Source organism: Dreissena polymorpha, chromosome 12 (assembly GCF_020536995.1).
Source record: "Dreissena polymorpha isolate Duluth1 chromosome 12, UMN_Dpol_1.0, whole genome shotgun sequence".
Taxonomy (NCBI): Eukaryota; Metazoa; Mollusca; class Bivalvia; order Myida; family Dreissenidae; genus Dreissena; species Dreissena polymorpha.
In genome coordinates this window covers 7,276,185-7,296,782 of record NC_068366.1, presented here as the reverse complement: position 1 = coordinate 7,296,782, position 20,598 = coordinate 7,276,185, and the positions used below count along the sequence as shown (strand labels likewise).

General features: G+C 34.4%; 2 protein-coding genes across 4 annotated transcripts in view; one reads left to right on the top strand and one right to left on the bottom strand.

Annotated features, from left to right (window-relative positions):
• The first annotated feature begins 583 nt into the window (after positions 1–583).
• On the top strand, positions 584–1,393 carry LOC127853854 (uncharacterized protein K02A2.6-like). Its single transcript, XM_052388655.1, has one exon. It carries the CDS (start codon positions 584–586, stop codon positions 1,391–1,393), a length of 810 nt encoding a protein of 269 aa, XP_052244615.1.
• Positions 1,394–5,260: 3,867 nt separating this feature from the next.
• LOC127853361 (uncharacterized) overlaps positions 5,261–20,598 on the bottom strand; it is a 39,925-nt gene continuing 24,587 nt past the window's right edge. Inside the window, exons 12-19 of one of the 3 annotated variants that reach the window (XM_052387824.1) lie at positions 18,811–18,990; positions 16,295–16,354; positions 12,931–12,969; positions 12,634–12,747; positions 11,762–11,794; positions 10,292–10,330; positions 7,134–7,238; positions 5,261–6,942 (exon numbers count right to left, since the gene is read on the bottom strand). In XM_052387824.1, the coding sequence (XP_052243784.1) occupies positions 6,698–6,942; positions 7,134–7,238; positions 10,292–10,330; positions 11,762–11,794; positions 12,634–12,747; positions 12,931–12,969; positions 16,295–16,354; positions 18,811–18,990 (815 nt within the window). In that variant the 3' untranslated portion in view covers positions 5,261–6,697. The remainder of the gene's footprint in view (positions 6,943–7,133; positions 7,239–10,291; positions 10,331–11,761; positions 11,795–12,633; positions 12,748–12,930; positions 12,970–16,294; positions 16,355–18,810; positions 18,991–20,598) is intronic. The other 2 variants (XM_052387825.1, XM_052387826.1) reach the window with 2 other exon arrangements.

Here is a 20,598-nt window from a genome sequence, read left to right as displayed (position 1 = left end):
CATTCAGAAAATATGTCCCAAAATGAAACACGTCAATGCAATGAACACCACAGATAATGACAATGTTTTGATTATTAATTCTGTGAACCGTGGAGATAACAAAATAACAGTGTCACCTGAAATTGACGGACATATATTCAGAACGGAAGTTGACACAGGATCGGCAGTGACATTAATGTCGGAAATTGATTTCCGAAAACGGTTCTGAAATGTACCACTAGATCCCATGGAATCAGTACTTAAGACGTACTCCGGGGAAATCATTAAACAAGTAGGTACCAAGGTTGTAACAGTAAAGTACAATGGATAATCAAAACAATTACGGCTTTGTGTGATTCAAGGCACTGGTCCTATGTTGTTCGGGAGAGACTGGCTAACGGCTATCAAGTTAGACTGGCAACGCATTGTTCCCGTAAACGTGATCGAAAGAGATATTGTTAAAGACAGACTAAACACGATTTTGAAAAACAATGCAATTGTTTTCGATGAAGGTATCGGAAAAGTAAAGGACATAAAAGCCAGGTAAACATTGAAAAAAGACGCGTCACCCAAATTCTTGAAAGCAAGGACAGTTCCGTACTCTATGAAACCGAAAAAAGAGAGTGAACTCGACAGCCTTGAAAGGCAAGGTATTAGTTCGAAGGTAAATACCAGCAGATGGGCAACGCCAATCGTTCCAGTATTGAAAAGCAACGGACAGGATGTTCGAATTTGTGGAGACTTTAAAGTGACAGTCAACCAAGCACTTAAAGTTGACAAATACCCCCTACCAAGGATCGAGGACATCTTCGCGAATCTGTCACACGGACAGAAATACTCGAAACTGGATCTTCGCCAGGCGTATCTCCAACTTGAGGTCGACGACGCCAGCAAGGAATTGTTGACCATTAACACTCATCAAGGGCTGTATCGGTACAACAGATGTGTGTACGGAATATCGTCACTTCCCGCAATCTGGCAACGCACAATTGACCAGATACTTCAACGAATACCTGGAGTGCAATGCATTCTTGATGACATGATCGTGACAGGGGACAGTGATCAGTCTTATTTTGATAACCTCGAGAAAGTGCTTTGTCGTTTGAACGAGTTTGGTTTAAAACTAAACAAAGACAAATGTGTGTTCTTTGAAGATAGAGTTACGTATTGTGGACACGAGATCGACAAAGATGGATTATGGAAGTGTAATGACAAGGTGCATGCTGTGATTGACACACCCACATCTAAAGATTTTACTTCTTTAAGGGCGTATCTCGGTGTTCTCAATTACTACCACAGGTTTCTGCCGAATCTCGCGACTGTCATTAAACCACTGAACGCGATGCTTGAAAAAATCGTAAGTTTATTTGGTCAAAAGAATGTGAGATCGCGTTCCAAAATTCAAAAAAGCTGATCACTTCTGAGCTCGTGCTTACGCATTATAACCCAGATCTACCTGTTAGACTGGCGTCGGATGCCTCTCCGGTAGGAATATCGGAAATACTGTCTCATGTCATGACAGACGGTTTTGAAAAACCTATTGCTTTCGCGTCAAGGTCATTAAGCAATACCGAGCAAAGATACGCGCAGATTGATAGAGAAGCGTTGGCTATAGTCTGGGCAGTAAAGAAATTCTACCTATACCTGTACGGTCGGAAATTTTGCCTAGTAACGGACTGTCAGCCGCTGTTATCAATCTTCAGTCCAAGCAAAAGCATACCCGCAACAACTGCTGCGCGCGTACAAAGATATGTTTTGTACCTATCCGGTTTTGATTACGACATAGAGTACAAATGCACAAAACGGCATACAAATGTTGATGGGTTGTCCAGACTACCCGCGCTGAATCATAATCATAACTCTGATGATGTAGAAGAAATATTCTACACTTCACAATTCGAGCAACTCCCTGCAACAAGTTCGCAAATTAGCCGCAAAACGCAGCGCGAGCCAATTATGTCACGCGTCTAAGAATACGTCAAAAAGGGCTGGGCTTCAAACGCTAATGACCCAGTAATCAAAAGCTATTATTTCCGCCGAAACGAGATAACACTTCATCGTGGGTGTCTGATGTGGGGAAATAGGGTTATCATTCCCATTCAACTAAGAACGCGTGTGCTCGATCTGTTACATGCTAGCCATCCGGGAATTGTAAAGATGAAAGGACTAGCTCGGAGCTATGTCTGGTGGCCGGGGATTGATGCCGACATTGAAAGTCTGATCAAACGTTGTAATGGTTGCGGAATGCAACAGCATTTACAAGCGCATGCCCAATTACATCTGTGGGAATGGCCAAGTTCTAGCTGGGAGCGGATACACGTAGATTTCGCGGGCCCGTTTCTAGGACGAATGTTCTTAGTCATGGTTGATGCTCACTCTAAGTGGCCTGAGGTCATTGAAAGGAATACAACGAACACAGAAAGAACAATTTAAATCATGCGAACCGTATTTGCAAGATATGGGTTACCGAAACAAATTGTTTCTGACAATGGAAGTACGTTTACATCTGAAAGCTTCCATGTTCATGAAAAGAAACGGAATTCTCCATATAAAGACTGCGGTCGCTAAGCCATCCACAAATGGTCTTGTGGAGCGCTTCAATGCTTCTTTCAAATCAAGCATTCGCGCAATGAACAGCGAAACGGATGACCTTAACCAGAAACTGAATTGCTTTTTGCATACATATCGTAACACGCCGCATTCTACAACTGGCGAAACACCAGCAAAATTGATCTTAGGTCGTGATGTTTGAAGTAGGTTAGATTTGCTTAAACCTGATACTAAGCAGCACATGAATGACCGAAAAATGAAAATGTCAGTTCCGGACAGAAATACATTTCGCGAACTAGATTTAGGTCAGAGTGTCCTCGCCCGAGATTTTAGGCCTAACTCTAAGGAAAAATTGATAAAAGGGCACTTTTGTTTCACGCGACGGACCACTTATGTACAAAGTGGACATCGGTAATACAGTGTGGAGAAGGCACATTGATCAGCTTCGTGCTACGGACGTGCAAAACGCTTCATATGAAAATGACACAGTCCCATTACCGTGCGAACCGCTATCTGTTTCCGAGACTCCGTGTCATAGCCAATTAATGTCAGACCACCCGGTACTAATTGAGAACAAAGATAAAAATGATAATGATTCTCAGAATGATCCTCTGGTTTCAAATGAGCAATTAACTAAGGAGCGTCGGTATCCATTGAGAAACAGGTGGCAGCCTAAACGACTGTCTTATCAGTAGTAATTTATAACTAATCAGATTAATTGCTGCAGTACTTTTCCTCGGACATTTTGGTACTTGTGAATGCTAATGAGCTGTGAGGATTTTATATCATTGTGTAGTAACGATATATAATAATGGACAATTAATGCGTAATTTCACAGTAATTAGATAATAACACTGGCTGAGTTGATATTTGAACAAGAAATGTTATGTTTGAAAATGATTATTCATATTATTTTTTAAATGCGTTATGAAATGATTTTTATGAATAATTATATGATCAACACATTTAAAAGGGGAGAATCGTTATGTATAATGATCACGTCAGTCATGATAAACCCCGCCTACCATGTTGTATTGCTGCATGCCTATCGCTGTATGTGTGTAGTATTAAACTAGCCATTAAACAGACCGGTGTTCTCGCGTTGTCTTAAACCCACATACACAACAGTTACAATATATCAACAATCAATATTGGTATAAAATCTTATTAACCGTTAACATACACATTTATAGTTGTTCTAATTACTAATTATATGTCTAAACGAACTATGTATGTTTGAAAAAAACTTGTCAATTAATATACTGCTATCAATAGCCCCAATATGTATATTTAAATATACATATACATAGAAGTATTAATGGTACTTTAACGAATATGTATATCAAAAATGTGCCTGAAAACAATAGTATTGCTATAATGTATAAACAATCAATAATATTGAAGGGTTTAAGTGGTAAAATAATCAATAGCGCGTTTATCCCTTAGAAATATCTTAAAATTGTATTCATCTTTACTGTTTACATTACATATTATATAAATGATTGAACAATACTTAATTTTGACCGAGTTGTAAACTAATTTTGCAAGCAAAGAATATTCTTTTGTAATCGCGAATTTTTATAACATAATTGCAAGTTATGTTATTTAAAATGTAATACAAATCTTATGTCTAACCTTAAATTGTGCTTTTCGATAGTAGGTAGGCGACACATAAGAAATCATTGTATTACTCCTTTCCGTAAACTCCTTTCCTTACAACAATCATCATCTTTGCCAAGTTATAACAAGAGATGTGTTTGTCAGAAACACAATGCCCCCTGATGCGCCCCTTTTTGACCTTTGATCTTGACCTTTCACCACATGTGCAGCTCAATGCGATACACATGCATGCCAAATATCAATTTGCTATGTTCAATATTTCAAAAGTTATTGCAAAACTTTCATTCGATATATTTCATTCGATAAGTTGCTGTGTTCGATATTAAACAAGTTATGAAAAATGTTTTTTTTAATATTTTTACCTTTGACCTTGAAGGTTCACATTGTCCTTGACCTTTCACCACTCAAAATGTGCAGCTCCACGAGAAGTAATTAAGCGATTGAATGGAGAAATGATTTTTTTTCAATTTTTGACCTTTGATCAAGAGTTATGATAAAACTTTAGCGAGGGTTAAAGATTAAGGAAAGAAAAATACAATGATATATGACCTTTAACCTTAAAGGATGACCTTGACGTTGACTTTTCACCACTTAAAATGAGCAGCTCCATGAGATACACATGCATGGTAAATATCAAGTTGGTAAGTTCAATATTGCAAAAGTTATCACACTTTAACCAAGGTTTTGACAGAATGACAGACAGACAGACATAAAGACAGACAGACAGGACAAAAACAATATACCCCTGATCTATCGATCCGGGGGCATTAAAACCTTTCCTTTAATGACTGTCGCATATTTTCGTATTGTTTAAAGCCAATAAGTAAAGGAAAGGCATACTATGCCAACAATCGTACTTTAACTGATTTATACTCATATGTTTATCTGAAACATACGATGTTTAGCTTAAATATGTGTAGTACTACAATTATATTAAGAATACGTGCATGTACAACATGTTAATAGTATCGTGATTAACTCGACAATTATTTGATTACGTAAAAGAAATGTCTTGTTTATTATCGATTTAACATGTAAGCCCATATCCATATGTAATAGCATGAATATGTTTATTTATCTTTTTGAAATAGTATCTAAATCGACAAGCACATACTAACATATAATTTATTATAACCCCATTTTTATGAGTATTAAAATATATACACTGAATGTAAAGAGGCTAAACAACAAAGAAAAACGTTAAAAAAAGTTCAAATGGTAAGAAGAAAAAAAACATAGTATAAGCCTACTACAAGAAAGTCATTAGACGGCCACTGTCATTCAAACATTAAATGAAAGAACACGAATGGGATGGTCAGTGGACATCAAACAAACAATCAAGGACAATTCTAATAAATAATAACTCAAATATTACGGTCAGCAACTTTACGGATATAATAACTGGTAGCATTGACCTTATAATACACGAAAAACAAATAACATGTATAAATGTTTACGTCCCTTACTTAGATAAAAGACAATTTTACTAAGCATTGCATATCTTTATTAATTCAGATAAGAATACAATGATTGGCGGAGACTTCTATACCGATAAATCCAATAAAATACAAGAAAAATGGAAACTCATATTCGCATCTGAAAAAATAGGTATTGTTGAATGATATAATTAAAACATGTATCCTTCTAGATAATTGGCGAACATTAGATCCATCCGATCGCAAATGTAAATGTCATGCAAACACCAAACAAATAATATTTGCAGGCTACACTCCTTCTTTATATCAGAATCACTTTGCAATATAATCGACAACTGTTGCATCAAACCAGGTTTAAGACCGATCATTCCCTTGTTATTCTAAAATTAAACAACGTTCAGTCCGAACAGGCAACAATAACATACGCTTCATTTAAACAAAACGAAACACGGACATTTTGAAGAAAAACACTTCATTATGTAGAACCATTTCACAAAAACTAAATAACACAAATACCATCGCCAAATTCACAATTTAATGTGAAATCCTTTCAAAAAAACACTATAATACGAGATCTATCATGAAACATCTTTTCCTAAGGGCGATAGATAACTCTAAGATCTTGAAGTTGATGATTTGGACAAAGGACAAACAAGGTTTGACTGTTTTTCAAAATGTGGGTGGCAGTATAACGTTATTGCACTTTTTGTCGCGCACAATGATCCCTGTTTATATATTCCAATTCGTTAGGATTTTCGAGTCTCACTTATAATTTCACATCACAATAACTCATCAATTATGAGTACTCTCTTTTGAACTGCGAAAAATCGGACATGGCACGTAAAGTGGATAGAAAAAAAGTTCATTATTCCCGCTACGTATATCAATGATGTTTTAACGTAGAAAGCTAATTAGTTTAAATACTTAGTTTAAAGTTAATATAGTCTTCTTTATCTTATTTTAAATGAGCTTTTTAAAATAAATACTGTTTAATAATCATATCATTTTTAATAATAAAGCATTCACACTTAGTTTCTTACTGGCATTGCGCCAGTTAGACATTCAGGTATCACAACCTGATAAACTCCATTTTACTAAAGCCATCTCTATTTTCATGATTCGCTGTCGCGCATACGCTGTTTCGTGCTATTTTTCTGAGGCTCAGTCTGTTGAAATAAATCATGTCCATTTGCAGTTACCAATATACCTTCACCAGAGAAATTCAGCACCGGAAAGTGCACGAACATTCTGATTGTATCAGGGAAAATATTTGCGGAATCGATACACCGATAACTGACAACTTCCAAAGCATTGTAAAGATCTTCAAATGAAACAACTGCAGATGCATTTAATCCTCCTGAAATGAAATATGTATTACGATCATAAACAAGAAAACCTGCATATACGCTATTTCTGTTCCATTCAAACACATCGTAAATGAAAACAATACAGTCTTCTTGAGATCATTTGATTGTTATACGAAGTTATATATAACTCAAAACATACCATATTATATAAATATAAATATTTTAAGGAACTTTACTAAACCTTTCAGCTTGCAACCAAGCAGATACGTCCATAAAGAAAATAATGAAGCAAGAACTGCTTTCTGAATAACGTCCACTCTGGAAAACATAAGCTCCGGGTGAAGTTCTGCAAACAGAAAATTAAGAATGTGTTTTTTTTATAAAACCTTTCCTTTATTCTGGTTGTTAACAACATCGACATATATTTGAATCAGTGCTAGCATACTGAATCATGTGCTTGTATCCACTCACAAGATGTATGCATGATATTTCGGAGTCAAATACCAAATCAATATATGATGTACCAGTACAACGAACTGCTTAGATATGTGCAATACGTAAATATTGCAGCAGTTCAATAACATATAATGATTTTAATGTATATTTATTGTTACCGATACGGCTATATTGGTGATTGTTTGTTGAAGGTGCCAAAGTGTAAACGCATTTACAAGTTTAAATAATACAGTCTAAGGCACTCTTTAAGTAAGAGATTTGAAAAATAAACAAAATCACACATTTTCTACTAAGTTATACTCTGAATATATAATCAGATCTTGTGAGGCCAAACGTGACCATAGTGACTAGTTATTAAAACTTTTGTAACGTAATAAGGAGGCTACGATGAGAACGATCGAGCACAACATACACATGATACATAGCAGGGGCCACCGCTTTGGTAAGGAACACACATTTGGGGTGAATATCGATTTAACCATTATTTGAAACTAATGTATATACACGTGAATATACACATATTTTTTTATATACAAACGGACGGTGTACGTTGATATTTAATTTAAATCGAAAATGTTTTAGTCATCTCGGTACATTCTGAATAATAAGGTTGTTATCGTGTAACAGTATGAACTAAATATAATATGAATTAATTTTTCGTTTGAAAATGTATACGAGTTACATAAACTCATTTGCATATTATTTGTATAGCAATAATTTAATCAAGGCTTGTGTAACAAATGAACTGCAAGCAGCCTGGTCTTTGACTTAGTTACATATGTTTTAATATACAACCAGTTATCTAAGCACATTTAAACTTCAAACTTCACAGAAATTTGACTTTTTCTACAACAACTACAATTTATAATGATTTAGAAACGTCATCTCTTAAACATTGTGGCGCAAGTTCCAATATTAGATTTACATTAAGCAAAATAACAAGAATGTTTTATATAATTTTATACAAAGAACCATGACCATGTTTGATCGTTCAACTGCTCTTAAGGAGCAATACAAGACAAGTACTGTCAACACAGCGGACATTTTTGCTATATTGTCCGAAAGGTCATATCGACGGTGTTTCTCAAAAATATGTTTTCATCTTTCCACTTTTAAAGAGTTGAACGTTAATTATATCGTTAATTAATGTAGTGTATACATATTTTTTTCGATATATATACGTATCCAGTTGCATTTGAGCTTAAACCTATAAAAATCATACTTTAAGAAAAAAATACAGTAAAGAACTGTTATCACATGTGCGCATGCGCTTAGAGTTACGGCATGAGCATTTCAAACATAGCGATTTAAGTACTATTGCTGATTATCTCGTGCTCTCTCAATGTTTTAAAACATAATAAGCCCAAGTTATACCTGTTTAAAATTTCAAAAAGAATAATTGATTTACAGTCCAGAAAAATTTTTAAATGATAAAATTTTACATTTTTTAGTCTAAAAGTGTGACCTTCACTTTAGGTAAGAGCGTCTTTTACGCCACATGTTGGTTATAAATTATTTTATTTTACAAGTTATTTTAAGATCATCAATATGGCTGGCCGTTGAGGGGAACGACGACACAAAGATCTTCTGCCATTCAGATATGCTGTTGGCATACCGGGTGTAGCTCCTTCATGGTTAGAGACGTCCACTCTTTCACATGATCCATCAAGCATTTCTTCTGACTACCTCGACGGTGACCTCTCTGCAGCGTATCCTTGCACACCTTTTTTCACAGAGAGTCGTGCTTTGTGATGTGTCCAAACAAATCCAGCTTTTGTCGTTTGACGGTTTCAATGAGCGTTTGTTTTTTTTGGCTGCTGTAAAGTTCCGGATTTACTCGTTGGTCTTAAGATTTTTGTAGGATATGCGGAGCAACCGAACAGTATGATGGAGACTACGCGCGACATTAAGATAGTGTCCTTGGTTAAGCTGCTTAACAACAACTGGCAGTCTGACCGTCGCTTATTCCAGCATAATACCGTTCATGCACTGGTGTTGATCATACTGTTCACCGTGATCTTCGTCTTCTTCGAGCTGACTTCCAACCCGTATTCCCTTCTCTTTTAAAGACTCTGTGTGTGAGGTTTACTGCTGATGCCAACAATGTGGTCAATAACATAATCGTATTATCATTGTATATAGAGTTACAGATGGGTATTCAACCAATGGGGACGGAAATGTGGTGGTCGTTGAGGGTCTTCATTATCATGTTATGAGGGAAAAGGTTAAACAGAACAAGGGAAAGTAAACTTTCGCCAATTTATGTCCGGAATAAGTAACCTATAGCTATCCCTGGGTATTTACGTTTCTCCAAGTCTAATCCCATACCAGTATTCTTAGTGATGCGCTTGTTTTTTAGCTTCAGCTTGGTCGTGCTGAGCCTTGGGTCACGGTAACAACCGATGACTGAGCAAAAAAGCATGAAAACTAATTAAGTTTCAGTTTGGAAGCGATTTTTGACCTCTTAACGTTAGCCATTATTTTTTGCTTAAGAGGCGTGGATCTGACACGACACACGCCGGTTCCAGATGGGGATTTTGTGGCAAGTTTGTATAACATAGCGTTTGTGATCGGCATGAAATTGTAAAATGCAACGCGATCTATCCTCGTGGTAAAATGTGTGACAATTTAGTCACAATACATGTTAAATAATGGAGTTAAGCTGGACAAGCTCAGACGGACTTGGGCACGAGCACATGTACACTTAACCATCTTGAAGGCTATATCCAACTTTCCGTGATTCTCCAAGCATTCCGGAACAATTCAAAAATATAGTAAATATAAATATGTATAATCGAGTTGCTCGTTTAGCAGCATTCATACATTGTACAAATGGTTAGGAACCAAATGACAAACGAGGTAAATGATTCACGATCAAATACAACGAGTAAATACAAGTTGATAATTGCAAAACAGTTTGATTAAAAGTGTGTTGCCACAAACCTGTTCGATGTAACTGTTTAACCCGTTCCGCTAGCAGAGCTAAATGAAAAAACATGCGAGGTGTAAATTATTGGATTAAAAAGACATATCGTGTATACATTTATTATATTTACGTTTAAATTTATCTCTCTGTCTCTCTCTGTCTCTCTCTCTGTCTCTCTCTCTGTATTGCTCTCTGGTCTCTCCTCTCTCTCTCGTCCTGTCTGTCTTCGCTCTCTGTCTGTCTGTCTCTCTGCTCTCTCTATGTTACTCTTGTATCTATGATCTCTTGTTCGTCTTGTCTTGGTCTCTCTCTCTCTTCCTATATCTCTCTCTATCATCTCTCGATATCTGATCCTCTCTATCTCGTATCTTCTATATTCTCTTGCTCTTCTATACTCTCTCTCTATCTCTCTCTCTCTTCTATCTTCTCTTCTCTCTCTATCTCTCTCTCTCTCTCTATGTCCCTCTCTCTCTCTGTCTCTCTCTATGTCTGTCTGTCTCTCTCTCTGTCTGTGTGTCTCTCTCTCTCTCTCTGTCTATCTGTATATATCGTCTCTTGTCTCTCTGTGTCTCGGTCTCTGTCTCTGTCTCTCTCTCTCTCTCTATCTCTATATCTCTCTCTATATCTCTCTCTCTCTCTGTCTCTCTCTCTGTCTATCTCTGTATCTCTCTGTCTCTCTGTCTCTATCTGTCTCTCTCTATCTCTCTCTCTCTCTCTCTCTCTCTATCCTCTCTCTCTCTCTCTGTTTCTCTCTCTCTCTCTCTCTCTCGGTCTCTCTCTCTCCTCTTTCTCTCTCCCTCTCGTCTCTCTCTCCATGTGTCTCTCTCTCTCTCTCTCTCTCTCTCTGTCCATCTCTCTCTCTGTCTCTCTCTCTGTCTCTCCCTCTCTGTCTTCTCTCTCCCTGTTCTCTCTGTCTCTCTGTCTCTCTGTCTCTCTCTCTCTCCTCTCTCTCTCTCTCTCTCTCTCTCTCTCTCTCTCTCTCTCTCTCTCTCTCTCTCTCTCTCTCTCTCTCTCTCTCTCTCTCTCTCTCTCTCTCTCTGTCTCTCTCCTGTATTGAAGGTCAACAACGATATACAGGAGCCCATGTGAGTGGACCTTCAATTTACATGATCAACATACTAATAGAAGAAATCAATTGAGTAACATTATATCGTCATTAACCTTTTATATTTGCATTTTCTGCCTATTTCAGTTCATTAAATAAACACAAGCAATAAATCTACCACTACGCAAACACGCCCATTGATAGTTAAGGTATAAATAAGATTCGTTTTAGTGTTCTAATATTTCAAGGTTATAAAACGCGCGTTATGTTTTATGACTGCTGACGATCGTATCGGATCAAGTCATTTTTAACTTTCTAATATATACATTTAAGGAACATAACGGCACACAGACATTCTAATACCAATGTATTTGCATCAAGTGTTGACAAATTAAAAACATTAAGAAATTTAAAAATTGGTTATATTGTAAATGCCACAAACCTAGGAGGATTAGCTTGCTATATTCTTGCAGAGCTGAAAGATAATTAGAAACTGGAAATAATTAGATTGAATTTAATAAAAATGAAAATGTCCATTTAAACAGCCACTTTATGTAATGATCGAATAAAATTCATATCCAAGCAATCAAACATGTATGTGAAGATCAATATCTTTTATACTTAATGATAAAATATGACATTTCTGCAGTGAAATAACAGCTGTGAATATTTCACCGATGAAAAGAACACATTTTTGGAATTTCTTTTTCTTTTTAGATTATCACATCAAGATGTACTTCCCTTGTTTATATCCTTGTTTATATTTTTTCTATTAGCACGAGTGAAACAAAATCGATATTCCACCGAATCCAACACGTTTTATTTTTTGTTTTATGCTTTTTTTCCGTTTATTTACATTGTAAAAGAGTTTAACTGAAGAATTTCCATGGAATAATGACGTAATTTCGTTAACAAAATGACGTCATTTCGTCAACAAAATGACGTCATATTAATGTATTTAGGCACGCCACGGGAGAATCTCCAAGAAAGGGTAACTTTTCAGCAAAACGGAAACAGCTGTTAATTTTTTTCTTGAAAAAGGGGCATAAAAGAAACAGAAAATTTGTTCATGTCAGTGTAAGATCGTTTGTTATTTCAATCGTTATCATAGAAAAATAATATTTTCACTCGTGGCTGCGTCACTCGTGATAATATAGTTTCTATGATCACTCGTGAAATAACAAACGATCTTACACTGACATGAACAAATATCCTCTATAACTACATACATAACATCTTTTAAAAGTATTAAAGTTCAATAAGAAGGTGCGGGAACAGATGTTAACAGAATTCAAGCACACAAATGCCACTTACCTTGAATTGTAATCCACAACTTTTCATTGGAAATAATCGATAGAGCCATGTTGTATACCCCGAATCCGTTTCGATTGGAATTTTCGGTTAGTTTCAGTTGTACACAATAAACATCTTAAAGTCAACATAAAATGTATTAGATAAGTTGCGTTTTGATGACGATTCATGTGGCTCATAAGTAAAGAAAATTGCATAAAAAAGAAAGCAATTTATATAAAACAACGAAAACAACATGCATGGCTGTTTAGCATAAACCTGCGATTCGTTAGTGTTTTATCTTTCTATATATATATATACCTTTCATGGTAAACAGTTTTTGTCTTTCTGCTAGCAAGTCTGAAAAAAGACATACAAGATTGACATAATGGGATGGAATTTAATAACAATAAAGTTACCTAATAAATGAAGCAGTTTTATGTTATGACAGAAGTAAATACAAATGCATGAACGATGGCACCATCGTCTAAATAAAGTTCAATCCTAACAACACATCTTTTAATTTAAAACAAAAGTACACGAAACAACGCTTTATAAAAATGTCCATTTTAATGTACTAGAGCTGCTTTATACCATACCTTTACCTTCTTATCTTAATTCATATTGTTAATAGACTTCCTTTAAACAGTGGCCGCGATTGTATTCCATTCAACGGTTTTTTGAACCAATATGCTAGTTAATGTACCGGACTCTACTAATACTGCTGTTTGTTTGGGTGCCGGATAAATGTGCACTGAGGGAAAACCGCATTTTATTTGCTTTAACATTCAACCCTTAAGAATTAAGTGTTTTATGTGACTTTATATGAAAACATTAAATCTCTTACTGCCATTGTATGTTCCTGTTTGGTTGAGCACGATTTCGTCTGTTATTAATATATTTAATAACATAATATATATTAGCGATTTAATAGTAAAATGGATTGTTTTAAAGCTATAAAAGCAGCTACATGAACCAATGTTATTGCAACGTTAAAATATGATGTATTTTGGAAGTGAAAAATAAAAAGGAAGAGGACCTTGAATTTATATGATGAATATTTTAATGAAATAAATCAATTGAGTATACTAATATTGCCATAAACATTTTGGATCTTAATGTATTTTAATTAAAGTTCAGCTACATAATGATCTGACAGAAAAAAAGTTGGAAATAATCAGATGCCTAAAAAAAATAAATATAATAAAAACCATCTGTCAAGGTTAAAAAACGCACTTTAACTTTCATAATGTCTTACAATCGAACAGGACAAATTAAAATATGTCATTAATTAAACTTATAAATTTAAATAAAAATGGTCATCAATAAACAGATATATTCTCATTTCGATAACTTGCATACAATGTAAAAAAATAAATATATATATAATTTTAAAATATTAATTGAGTCTATATAAAATGCCATTAACCTTTAAGATTTAACTGTTTTATGTTCTTCAAATAGAGATAACAAAAATAGATATACCCTATGGAAATAATAGGATACAAACTAAAGCCATTTGTATTTAGTGACCAAAGCCCATTAATGTGCATACATTCAAGCATATACATAAATTTTTAAGACACAAATTAGGTTAGTTATAGGATTTCATCATCCCATTTTATCACGCCGTTTTTTATATTATTGTCTGTCAATTGATTTTTATTTTGTACGAAATAAACGGATGTTCTGAAACAATCAATCTTCCTTTGATGCATATTTTTACAATTCTGATCTACAATCGATGGATATTCATTGATATGAATTTCGCTCATTAATGGCTTTAAACGCTTAAATGGCAGAGCAAAAAGCCGCAATGGTATCTGACGTGCAATTAACCTATTAAATAAAGTATAGTAGTTAATTTGGTTGCTTTAGGAAACATGGTTAAAAAATGGTTAGATCTTTGAGCTACATAATAAAACGGTCTTATACGAGACACGCAGACTTAAGAATGTGAATATGCGTGTATGTTATTTTACATTTTATTATGACTGATTAGCTTAAATATATGTAATTATTGCTTTTGGTCTCCAATTGTTACTTAAATTTTTAGATAGTTAGACGGGGGCAGCAAGCGACACGCCATTTCACGCGATAAACATTTGTCATACGTTACTTTTAAATGCAGATTGACGAAATGACATTCCTGACAAGACGAATAAATGCAACATTATGATTATTGATATCTAAGTATGTTGTTTTTTACATATTAAGCCAAGTAGTTAACTCGGATTAACGGTTCATTATGGTAAACATGCATGTACGTAAGTCAAACATAAATGATACAGTTATATGGAATTGTGGGGAGTTTCTTTATAAATGCCGATATGACCTCAATCTTTGACTTTAACAAAGTCGTTTTGTAATGTATTCATAGAAACCTTTATGCCATATTCTTTGAGCATATCTTTAAGAGTTCTTTTGATAGAGCGAGGTAATAAAACTTCGAGTGACCTTTTAATTTGTGATGGAAAGTCAATGGATGTCTCTCTTTTCTCTCAATAAATCAGTTTTCCAACTTTGAGTTTGACCAAATTACATAGATACGCGTCTTTCCGTTAGCCAAAGTTACCATCGAAAAAAGCTGCTAGATCGTAGCTTAAAGCGTTCTATCAATATTCAGAGTAACCTTACTGGTCTTAATTCCAAGCTCCTGTTATATTGATAAATAACTAGTTGATCTCAAAATTGATAAACGTCTTACTTTTAATGTTCAAGTCAAATTGCATGATCGTATGTCAGAACCATAGTGCACATATAAAGCGGAAACAAAATGGAATATCTTTCATATATCAAGTATCATCGACTATGACCTTTAACATGTTTATCTCGAAATATATAGGCGTCATTTCATCCAAAGAATGAATCATAATTTTATATCAGAGTATCTTGTGTAAACGAATGGTACACGAATCGACCATCCGAACGACGTACAAACACAGGTATAATAATATACATCTACTTCTTTGAAGGTATGTATAAATAGACCGATCAGTTGCACACATGGCAGAATCCTGAACAAAGTGTGAAGGTCTTGTCAGATAAAATTGTTGTGAAGCGTGGTCATAATGCCAATTTGTTTACATGTTTTAAACTTGTATGTCGATCAATCTTATGCGATAAAATGTCCATTTAAATATATAAGAGCTGCTTTATCTTATTTGCGTTACTTTATTAGCTCATAGAAGTAATTTAAACCGTGACGGCGGTCGTCTTCCATGAGAGTGTTTTATTAACCAATATGCTAGTAAATGTACTGGACTAATGAAAGGCCAGAGCGTTATTAAGAGACACATTCGTGTTGCCATCATCGTTCTGATAGTTATGACACGTGACCCTTTCCCAGAATAAATAAGGACGCCTTACATACATAACCACTCAACTTTCAGATACACAAATGTTGAGGTCACTGCCTTAAAAAGGTACATGAAACGCGTTTCATGTTTATATCAATTACACCATTATAAGGAGCTAATAATTATAAATTGAATACACACAAGTGTTATTTGCAAACAGACAGTACACATCCTTTATTATGAGATCGACACTTTCTTAATCGTATTGGTACATTTAAAAAATAATAATTTCATCCTATCCTCATATTGATTTAAATAATACATAAACGTTTTGTAAATTGGAATTTATACGACTTGAATAATTCATAATAAACAATTATACATACCCTTTACTGTAGGCATTTGTTGCGACAGAACTTCAATTGATGAGGCAAAATATGGAGCAACTGCAAATTTTGTACAAACAATTATTTAAACGTATTGCAACTTCAAAAGTAGCACAAAAATATACTTTGTACTTTTTTTAATTCAACAGCGCTACACATTGTTAAATATAATATTAAAGAAAAGATCAAAATTGGCTTTGCTACTAGTTTATAAGGTGCAACATGTTCATGTCTGATTGCAGACAAGGCAGCGTGGTAGAAATTTGTGGTCTGCAGGGTATTTCATCGGTATTTCACAAATGCCATTTAACCATTTTAAAGAAAATGGCACATGGAAGATATCGTTTACAAGCACATATAATTCCAACAATTATTATTGTCGACGTAGGCCTTCTCACTCTGCATTAGACCACAAGCACAGTTTTATCTCGTTTTATCTCTAACTTATTTTTTGTTTTCATAAACCGACCTTATACAGTCCGAGTGCGTCAATGCTCCAGAGGAGCCCTGCACTTAATGGGAGGAAGAAAATACATGCATTCAGTTGAATTCAAACTAACGCCTAAACACCATGCTTACATAAAACAATCTACGATTAAGTAAATAACATGTAGGTCTTACTTAGGATTTACTTTTATTTCAAACTTGGAATCTCGTGGATGATGGTAGTATATTTTAATATTTATTTCGTGTATCAATTGTGTTTTTATTCATACGTTACATGAATTTTTTATTTCTTCATTTTACGCTTATTCTTAAATATATTGCTTGCCCGTTGGCTGATGGTTTTTAATTCGTAACCAAAGATCTTGTAAGGCGGTCCAAGTTTTATTTCTTTAATATGTTTGACATATAATATGTTTTTGGTCGGCTTTAACTACTGCCTCAAGGAACTAGGTGTGGTTCCGGATAACGTTTTTTTAGCATTCGATTGTGAAAGATCGGCTATCTCTGGAACCTCTGTGAGATTGATTTTTATAAAAATCTGAATGGTACTATAAGATAATTCCTTTTTTGTAAAATTCCAAGGGATCTTTTTGCAGAATAATTGGTCCTCAATCGGGTTTAAAGAATGTTTTAAAACCATGAATTATATTCAAATGTCTTGAAATTGGGTGTATGTGTTTTATTTAACTACTCGTATATTCGTAGGTCTTTAACCTGCAATTTTTTGCTTACGAAGAATTTGTTTGTTATATGTTAAGACAGGTATAAAAATGTGTGCCTTTACTTAATAACCATTTGCTTTTCCAATATGATAATGTTATTTGACAATATATTTAATATAAAATTAAATCAACAATTAAGGTTAATATAAGTATCTATGTAGTCAGCATTTGTTATTTTTTAGGGGTTACACAGTACCGTTATGAATAGTGGGCATGCGAAAAGAGCTAAATAATGCATGTTTCGTTTATAACGACTATACTACTATTAATGATTTGTGCGTGCCCGGAAAATGCGCTGGGGAAAATTTCATTTTTATATAAAAGATATACGGTGTGAGCGTATTTGTGACATGTGTGTCCAGAATACATTAAATATATACTTCTTTGAGCAATAGTTTCCCTTTTGCACATACATGTATGTATGTAATTATGTAAAATTACATTTTAATTTAAAATGTCATAATAATTAATGAAGATACTGTTCGGAAAAGTTGTGTTTTTGCTCTAATATGAAAGTCAACCATATAGTGTAACTTTTAAGTTTCACAAAGAAGAAAGCGTATTTCCCGCCTTTGTTCAACATTATGAATATATTTGTGAAGTTATTGTAAAAATTGCATGGTTAATATACACAATTAAGCTTTGAAGAGACAATTCGAGTAAAAGACATGCTATCAATTTCCATTGAAATCCTAATTGTAATGAAAACACACAGACATTCCAATATTGTTGTATCTGCATAAGTGTTTGATATTTAAATACAATAACACGTTGAAAGTATTGTAGTAGAAGAACTAAAACGTTTTCAGTATATAACCTTGTTGCAATCAGCGAATCATTTATTTAGGTAAGTGCCAAATGTTCAATACAATGCCACCCAAAAAATGTTTCCATCGCTTTTGAACGCTCAATCCAACGCATTCCGCGTTTAAACAGTTAAACATTTACCCGGAAAACGTCACCCTTCATGTGAAAGCGTGTTAGCATTTAGACTCTACACGTAAATATGTAAATATAATTTTAACAAATATAATCAGAGGGGGTAATCACGTGAAAAAAAAAGATGGCGACGTCCATGCCGAGGCAGGTATTTTTCGTCGTTTTATACCCTGAATTACTTGTATTCTTTTTTTTATTCCGCTCACTTCCCAGCCATATTAGGGAAAAAGTTAATGACTTTTATTGCATAGTAATATTCGCTCTATATCTCGACTTTACTCGGTGCGAAATTTCTAAGCGGGATGACCTAATTAGGGCTCCACTAAGAAAATTTGCGGGGAGTAAAGTCGAGATATTAAGCGAATTTAAATACGAAATAACTGTATATGAAAGCCTTAAAGGTCTTACTGAAAGTGTAAGTTCCTGTTTGGTTATCTGCAGCGTGCTTCTTTGAAATAACATTTTCAACAGTGTTTAATTGTTCCGTATTCGATTTTTGAAGATGCGAGCGTTTTTGTTTTTTCATTTCCTTTCGTCTTTGTTTCTTTTCTCTCTTGGCCTCATTCCATTGATATAACTTTTGCGTGACTGAAAGAGAAGTAAGCGGAAGAGGAGATAAATAAGGATGTTTACTCAATTGTTGATTGAATTTTAACAATTGAAAACCTAATCGTTCGACACAATACAGAGGGTACGATTTTTTAACACTTACGATGCATGATTGTAATTTATCAACAACACTTTGATCAACATAGTAGTGATGCACCACCGTCAACATTATGCATGGCATGTTGAGGTGAGCTATATCAGGTTAAAAAAGTTCACATAGTGTATTCATGTTAATGCGTTTTAACGTCAATATGGATCGAATTATTCTTAATGAACATGGCGTTATATCATAATTATAAATTCAATTAAATAATAATACAATTAAGCAATGAAATGGTTAATATGATTGTGTTCGATGATTGTCGTCAACAGTTGTGCACATTTTTCACGACACAACTAAAGCTTAAAAAATGTGTCAACATAATAGGTAACTAAAATTATTAATGTATTACTAATATTTTTTTATGTTTAATATAAATTGTAATAATCATAAGATCGTTTACAAACTTTTAGTTGCTTTACATTGAAGAATTATCTTAGTGTTGTATTTATTTAAATTGTCCATGATTCGAAACTTTCAAAAATAACCGTTGCGTTTTAGACAAAACGATTTGTCGAAAAAAATAGATGGAGCAAGAGCATAGTTTAATAATAATATAATGCTTAACGCCGAAGTTAACGTTATATCACACAAGGCTGACACTGAATCACATGACTCTATGTGCCGCGCGTGAAATTCTTAATGTCGCAACAAATTTTATTTTCGTTACGTTTCGCAACATTAAAATTAAATGTCACACTTCTTTATAATCCTATTTTTTTGTACAGATATATCTCAATAACTTGAAAAAGCTCTACCACAACTTTACAAAGACATTTTGCGGTGTAGAGAAATACATTAATTTAATTAGAAGTTGCTTAAAAAAAATCGGTGTTCCGGAAACGTTTATTATAACAATGCACCCGCGCGTATATTTCATGAAATACATTAACGTTGTTTCTTAATATTCAATATATAAATTAAACAAGACTATTGCCCTGCAAAATAGTCCCCTACTTGCTCCACCATTGTCAGAAATTTCACCATTGTCAGATTATTATTTTTTATTTCCATAGTAACCAGAATGTTTAACGTAGGAACACAATGACATGACGTGCATAATGCCCATATTGCCATCTATCCATGTTTCAAGTTTCATGAAAAAAAACAGAACTTTTAAAGTAATCGCAGGATCAAGAAAACCACCATTTTCAGCAGTATTTCTAGTCTATTTGTTACAATAGCAGCCAGAATTTTTGACGTAGTACAAAATGAAATGACGTGCCTAATGTCCATATTGCAATCTATCCATGTTTCAAGTTTCATCAAAATATATTACGAGCTTTTAAAGTTATCGCAGGATCCAGAAAAGTGTGACTGACAGACTGACATACTGATAGACTGACAGACAGACAGACAGAGCGCAAACAATAAGTCACCTCCGGTGAAACCTGTAGGGGACAATAACAATTACATTAATAGCATTGTGCCAGTTCTTTTTATTGATTGGCATTATAAATATCTGGAAAAGTGTCACTTCGCGCTGG

Bases quoted from the DNA above. Each gene is read 5' to 3' on its own strand.
- LOC127853854 (XM_052388655.1), top strand. From the start codon at position 584: ATGAAACCGAAAAAAGAGAGTGAACTCGACAGCCTTGAAAGGCAAGGT.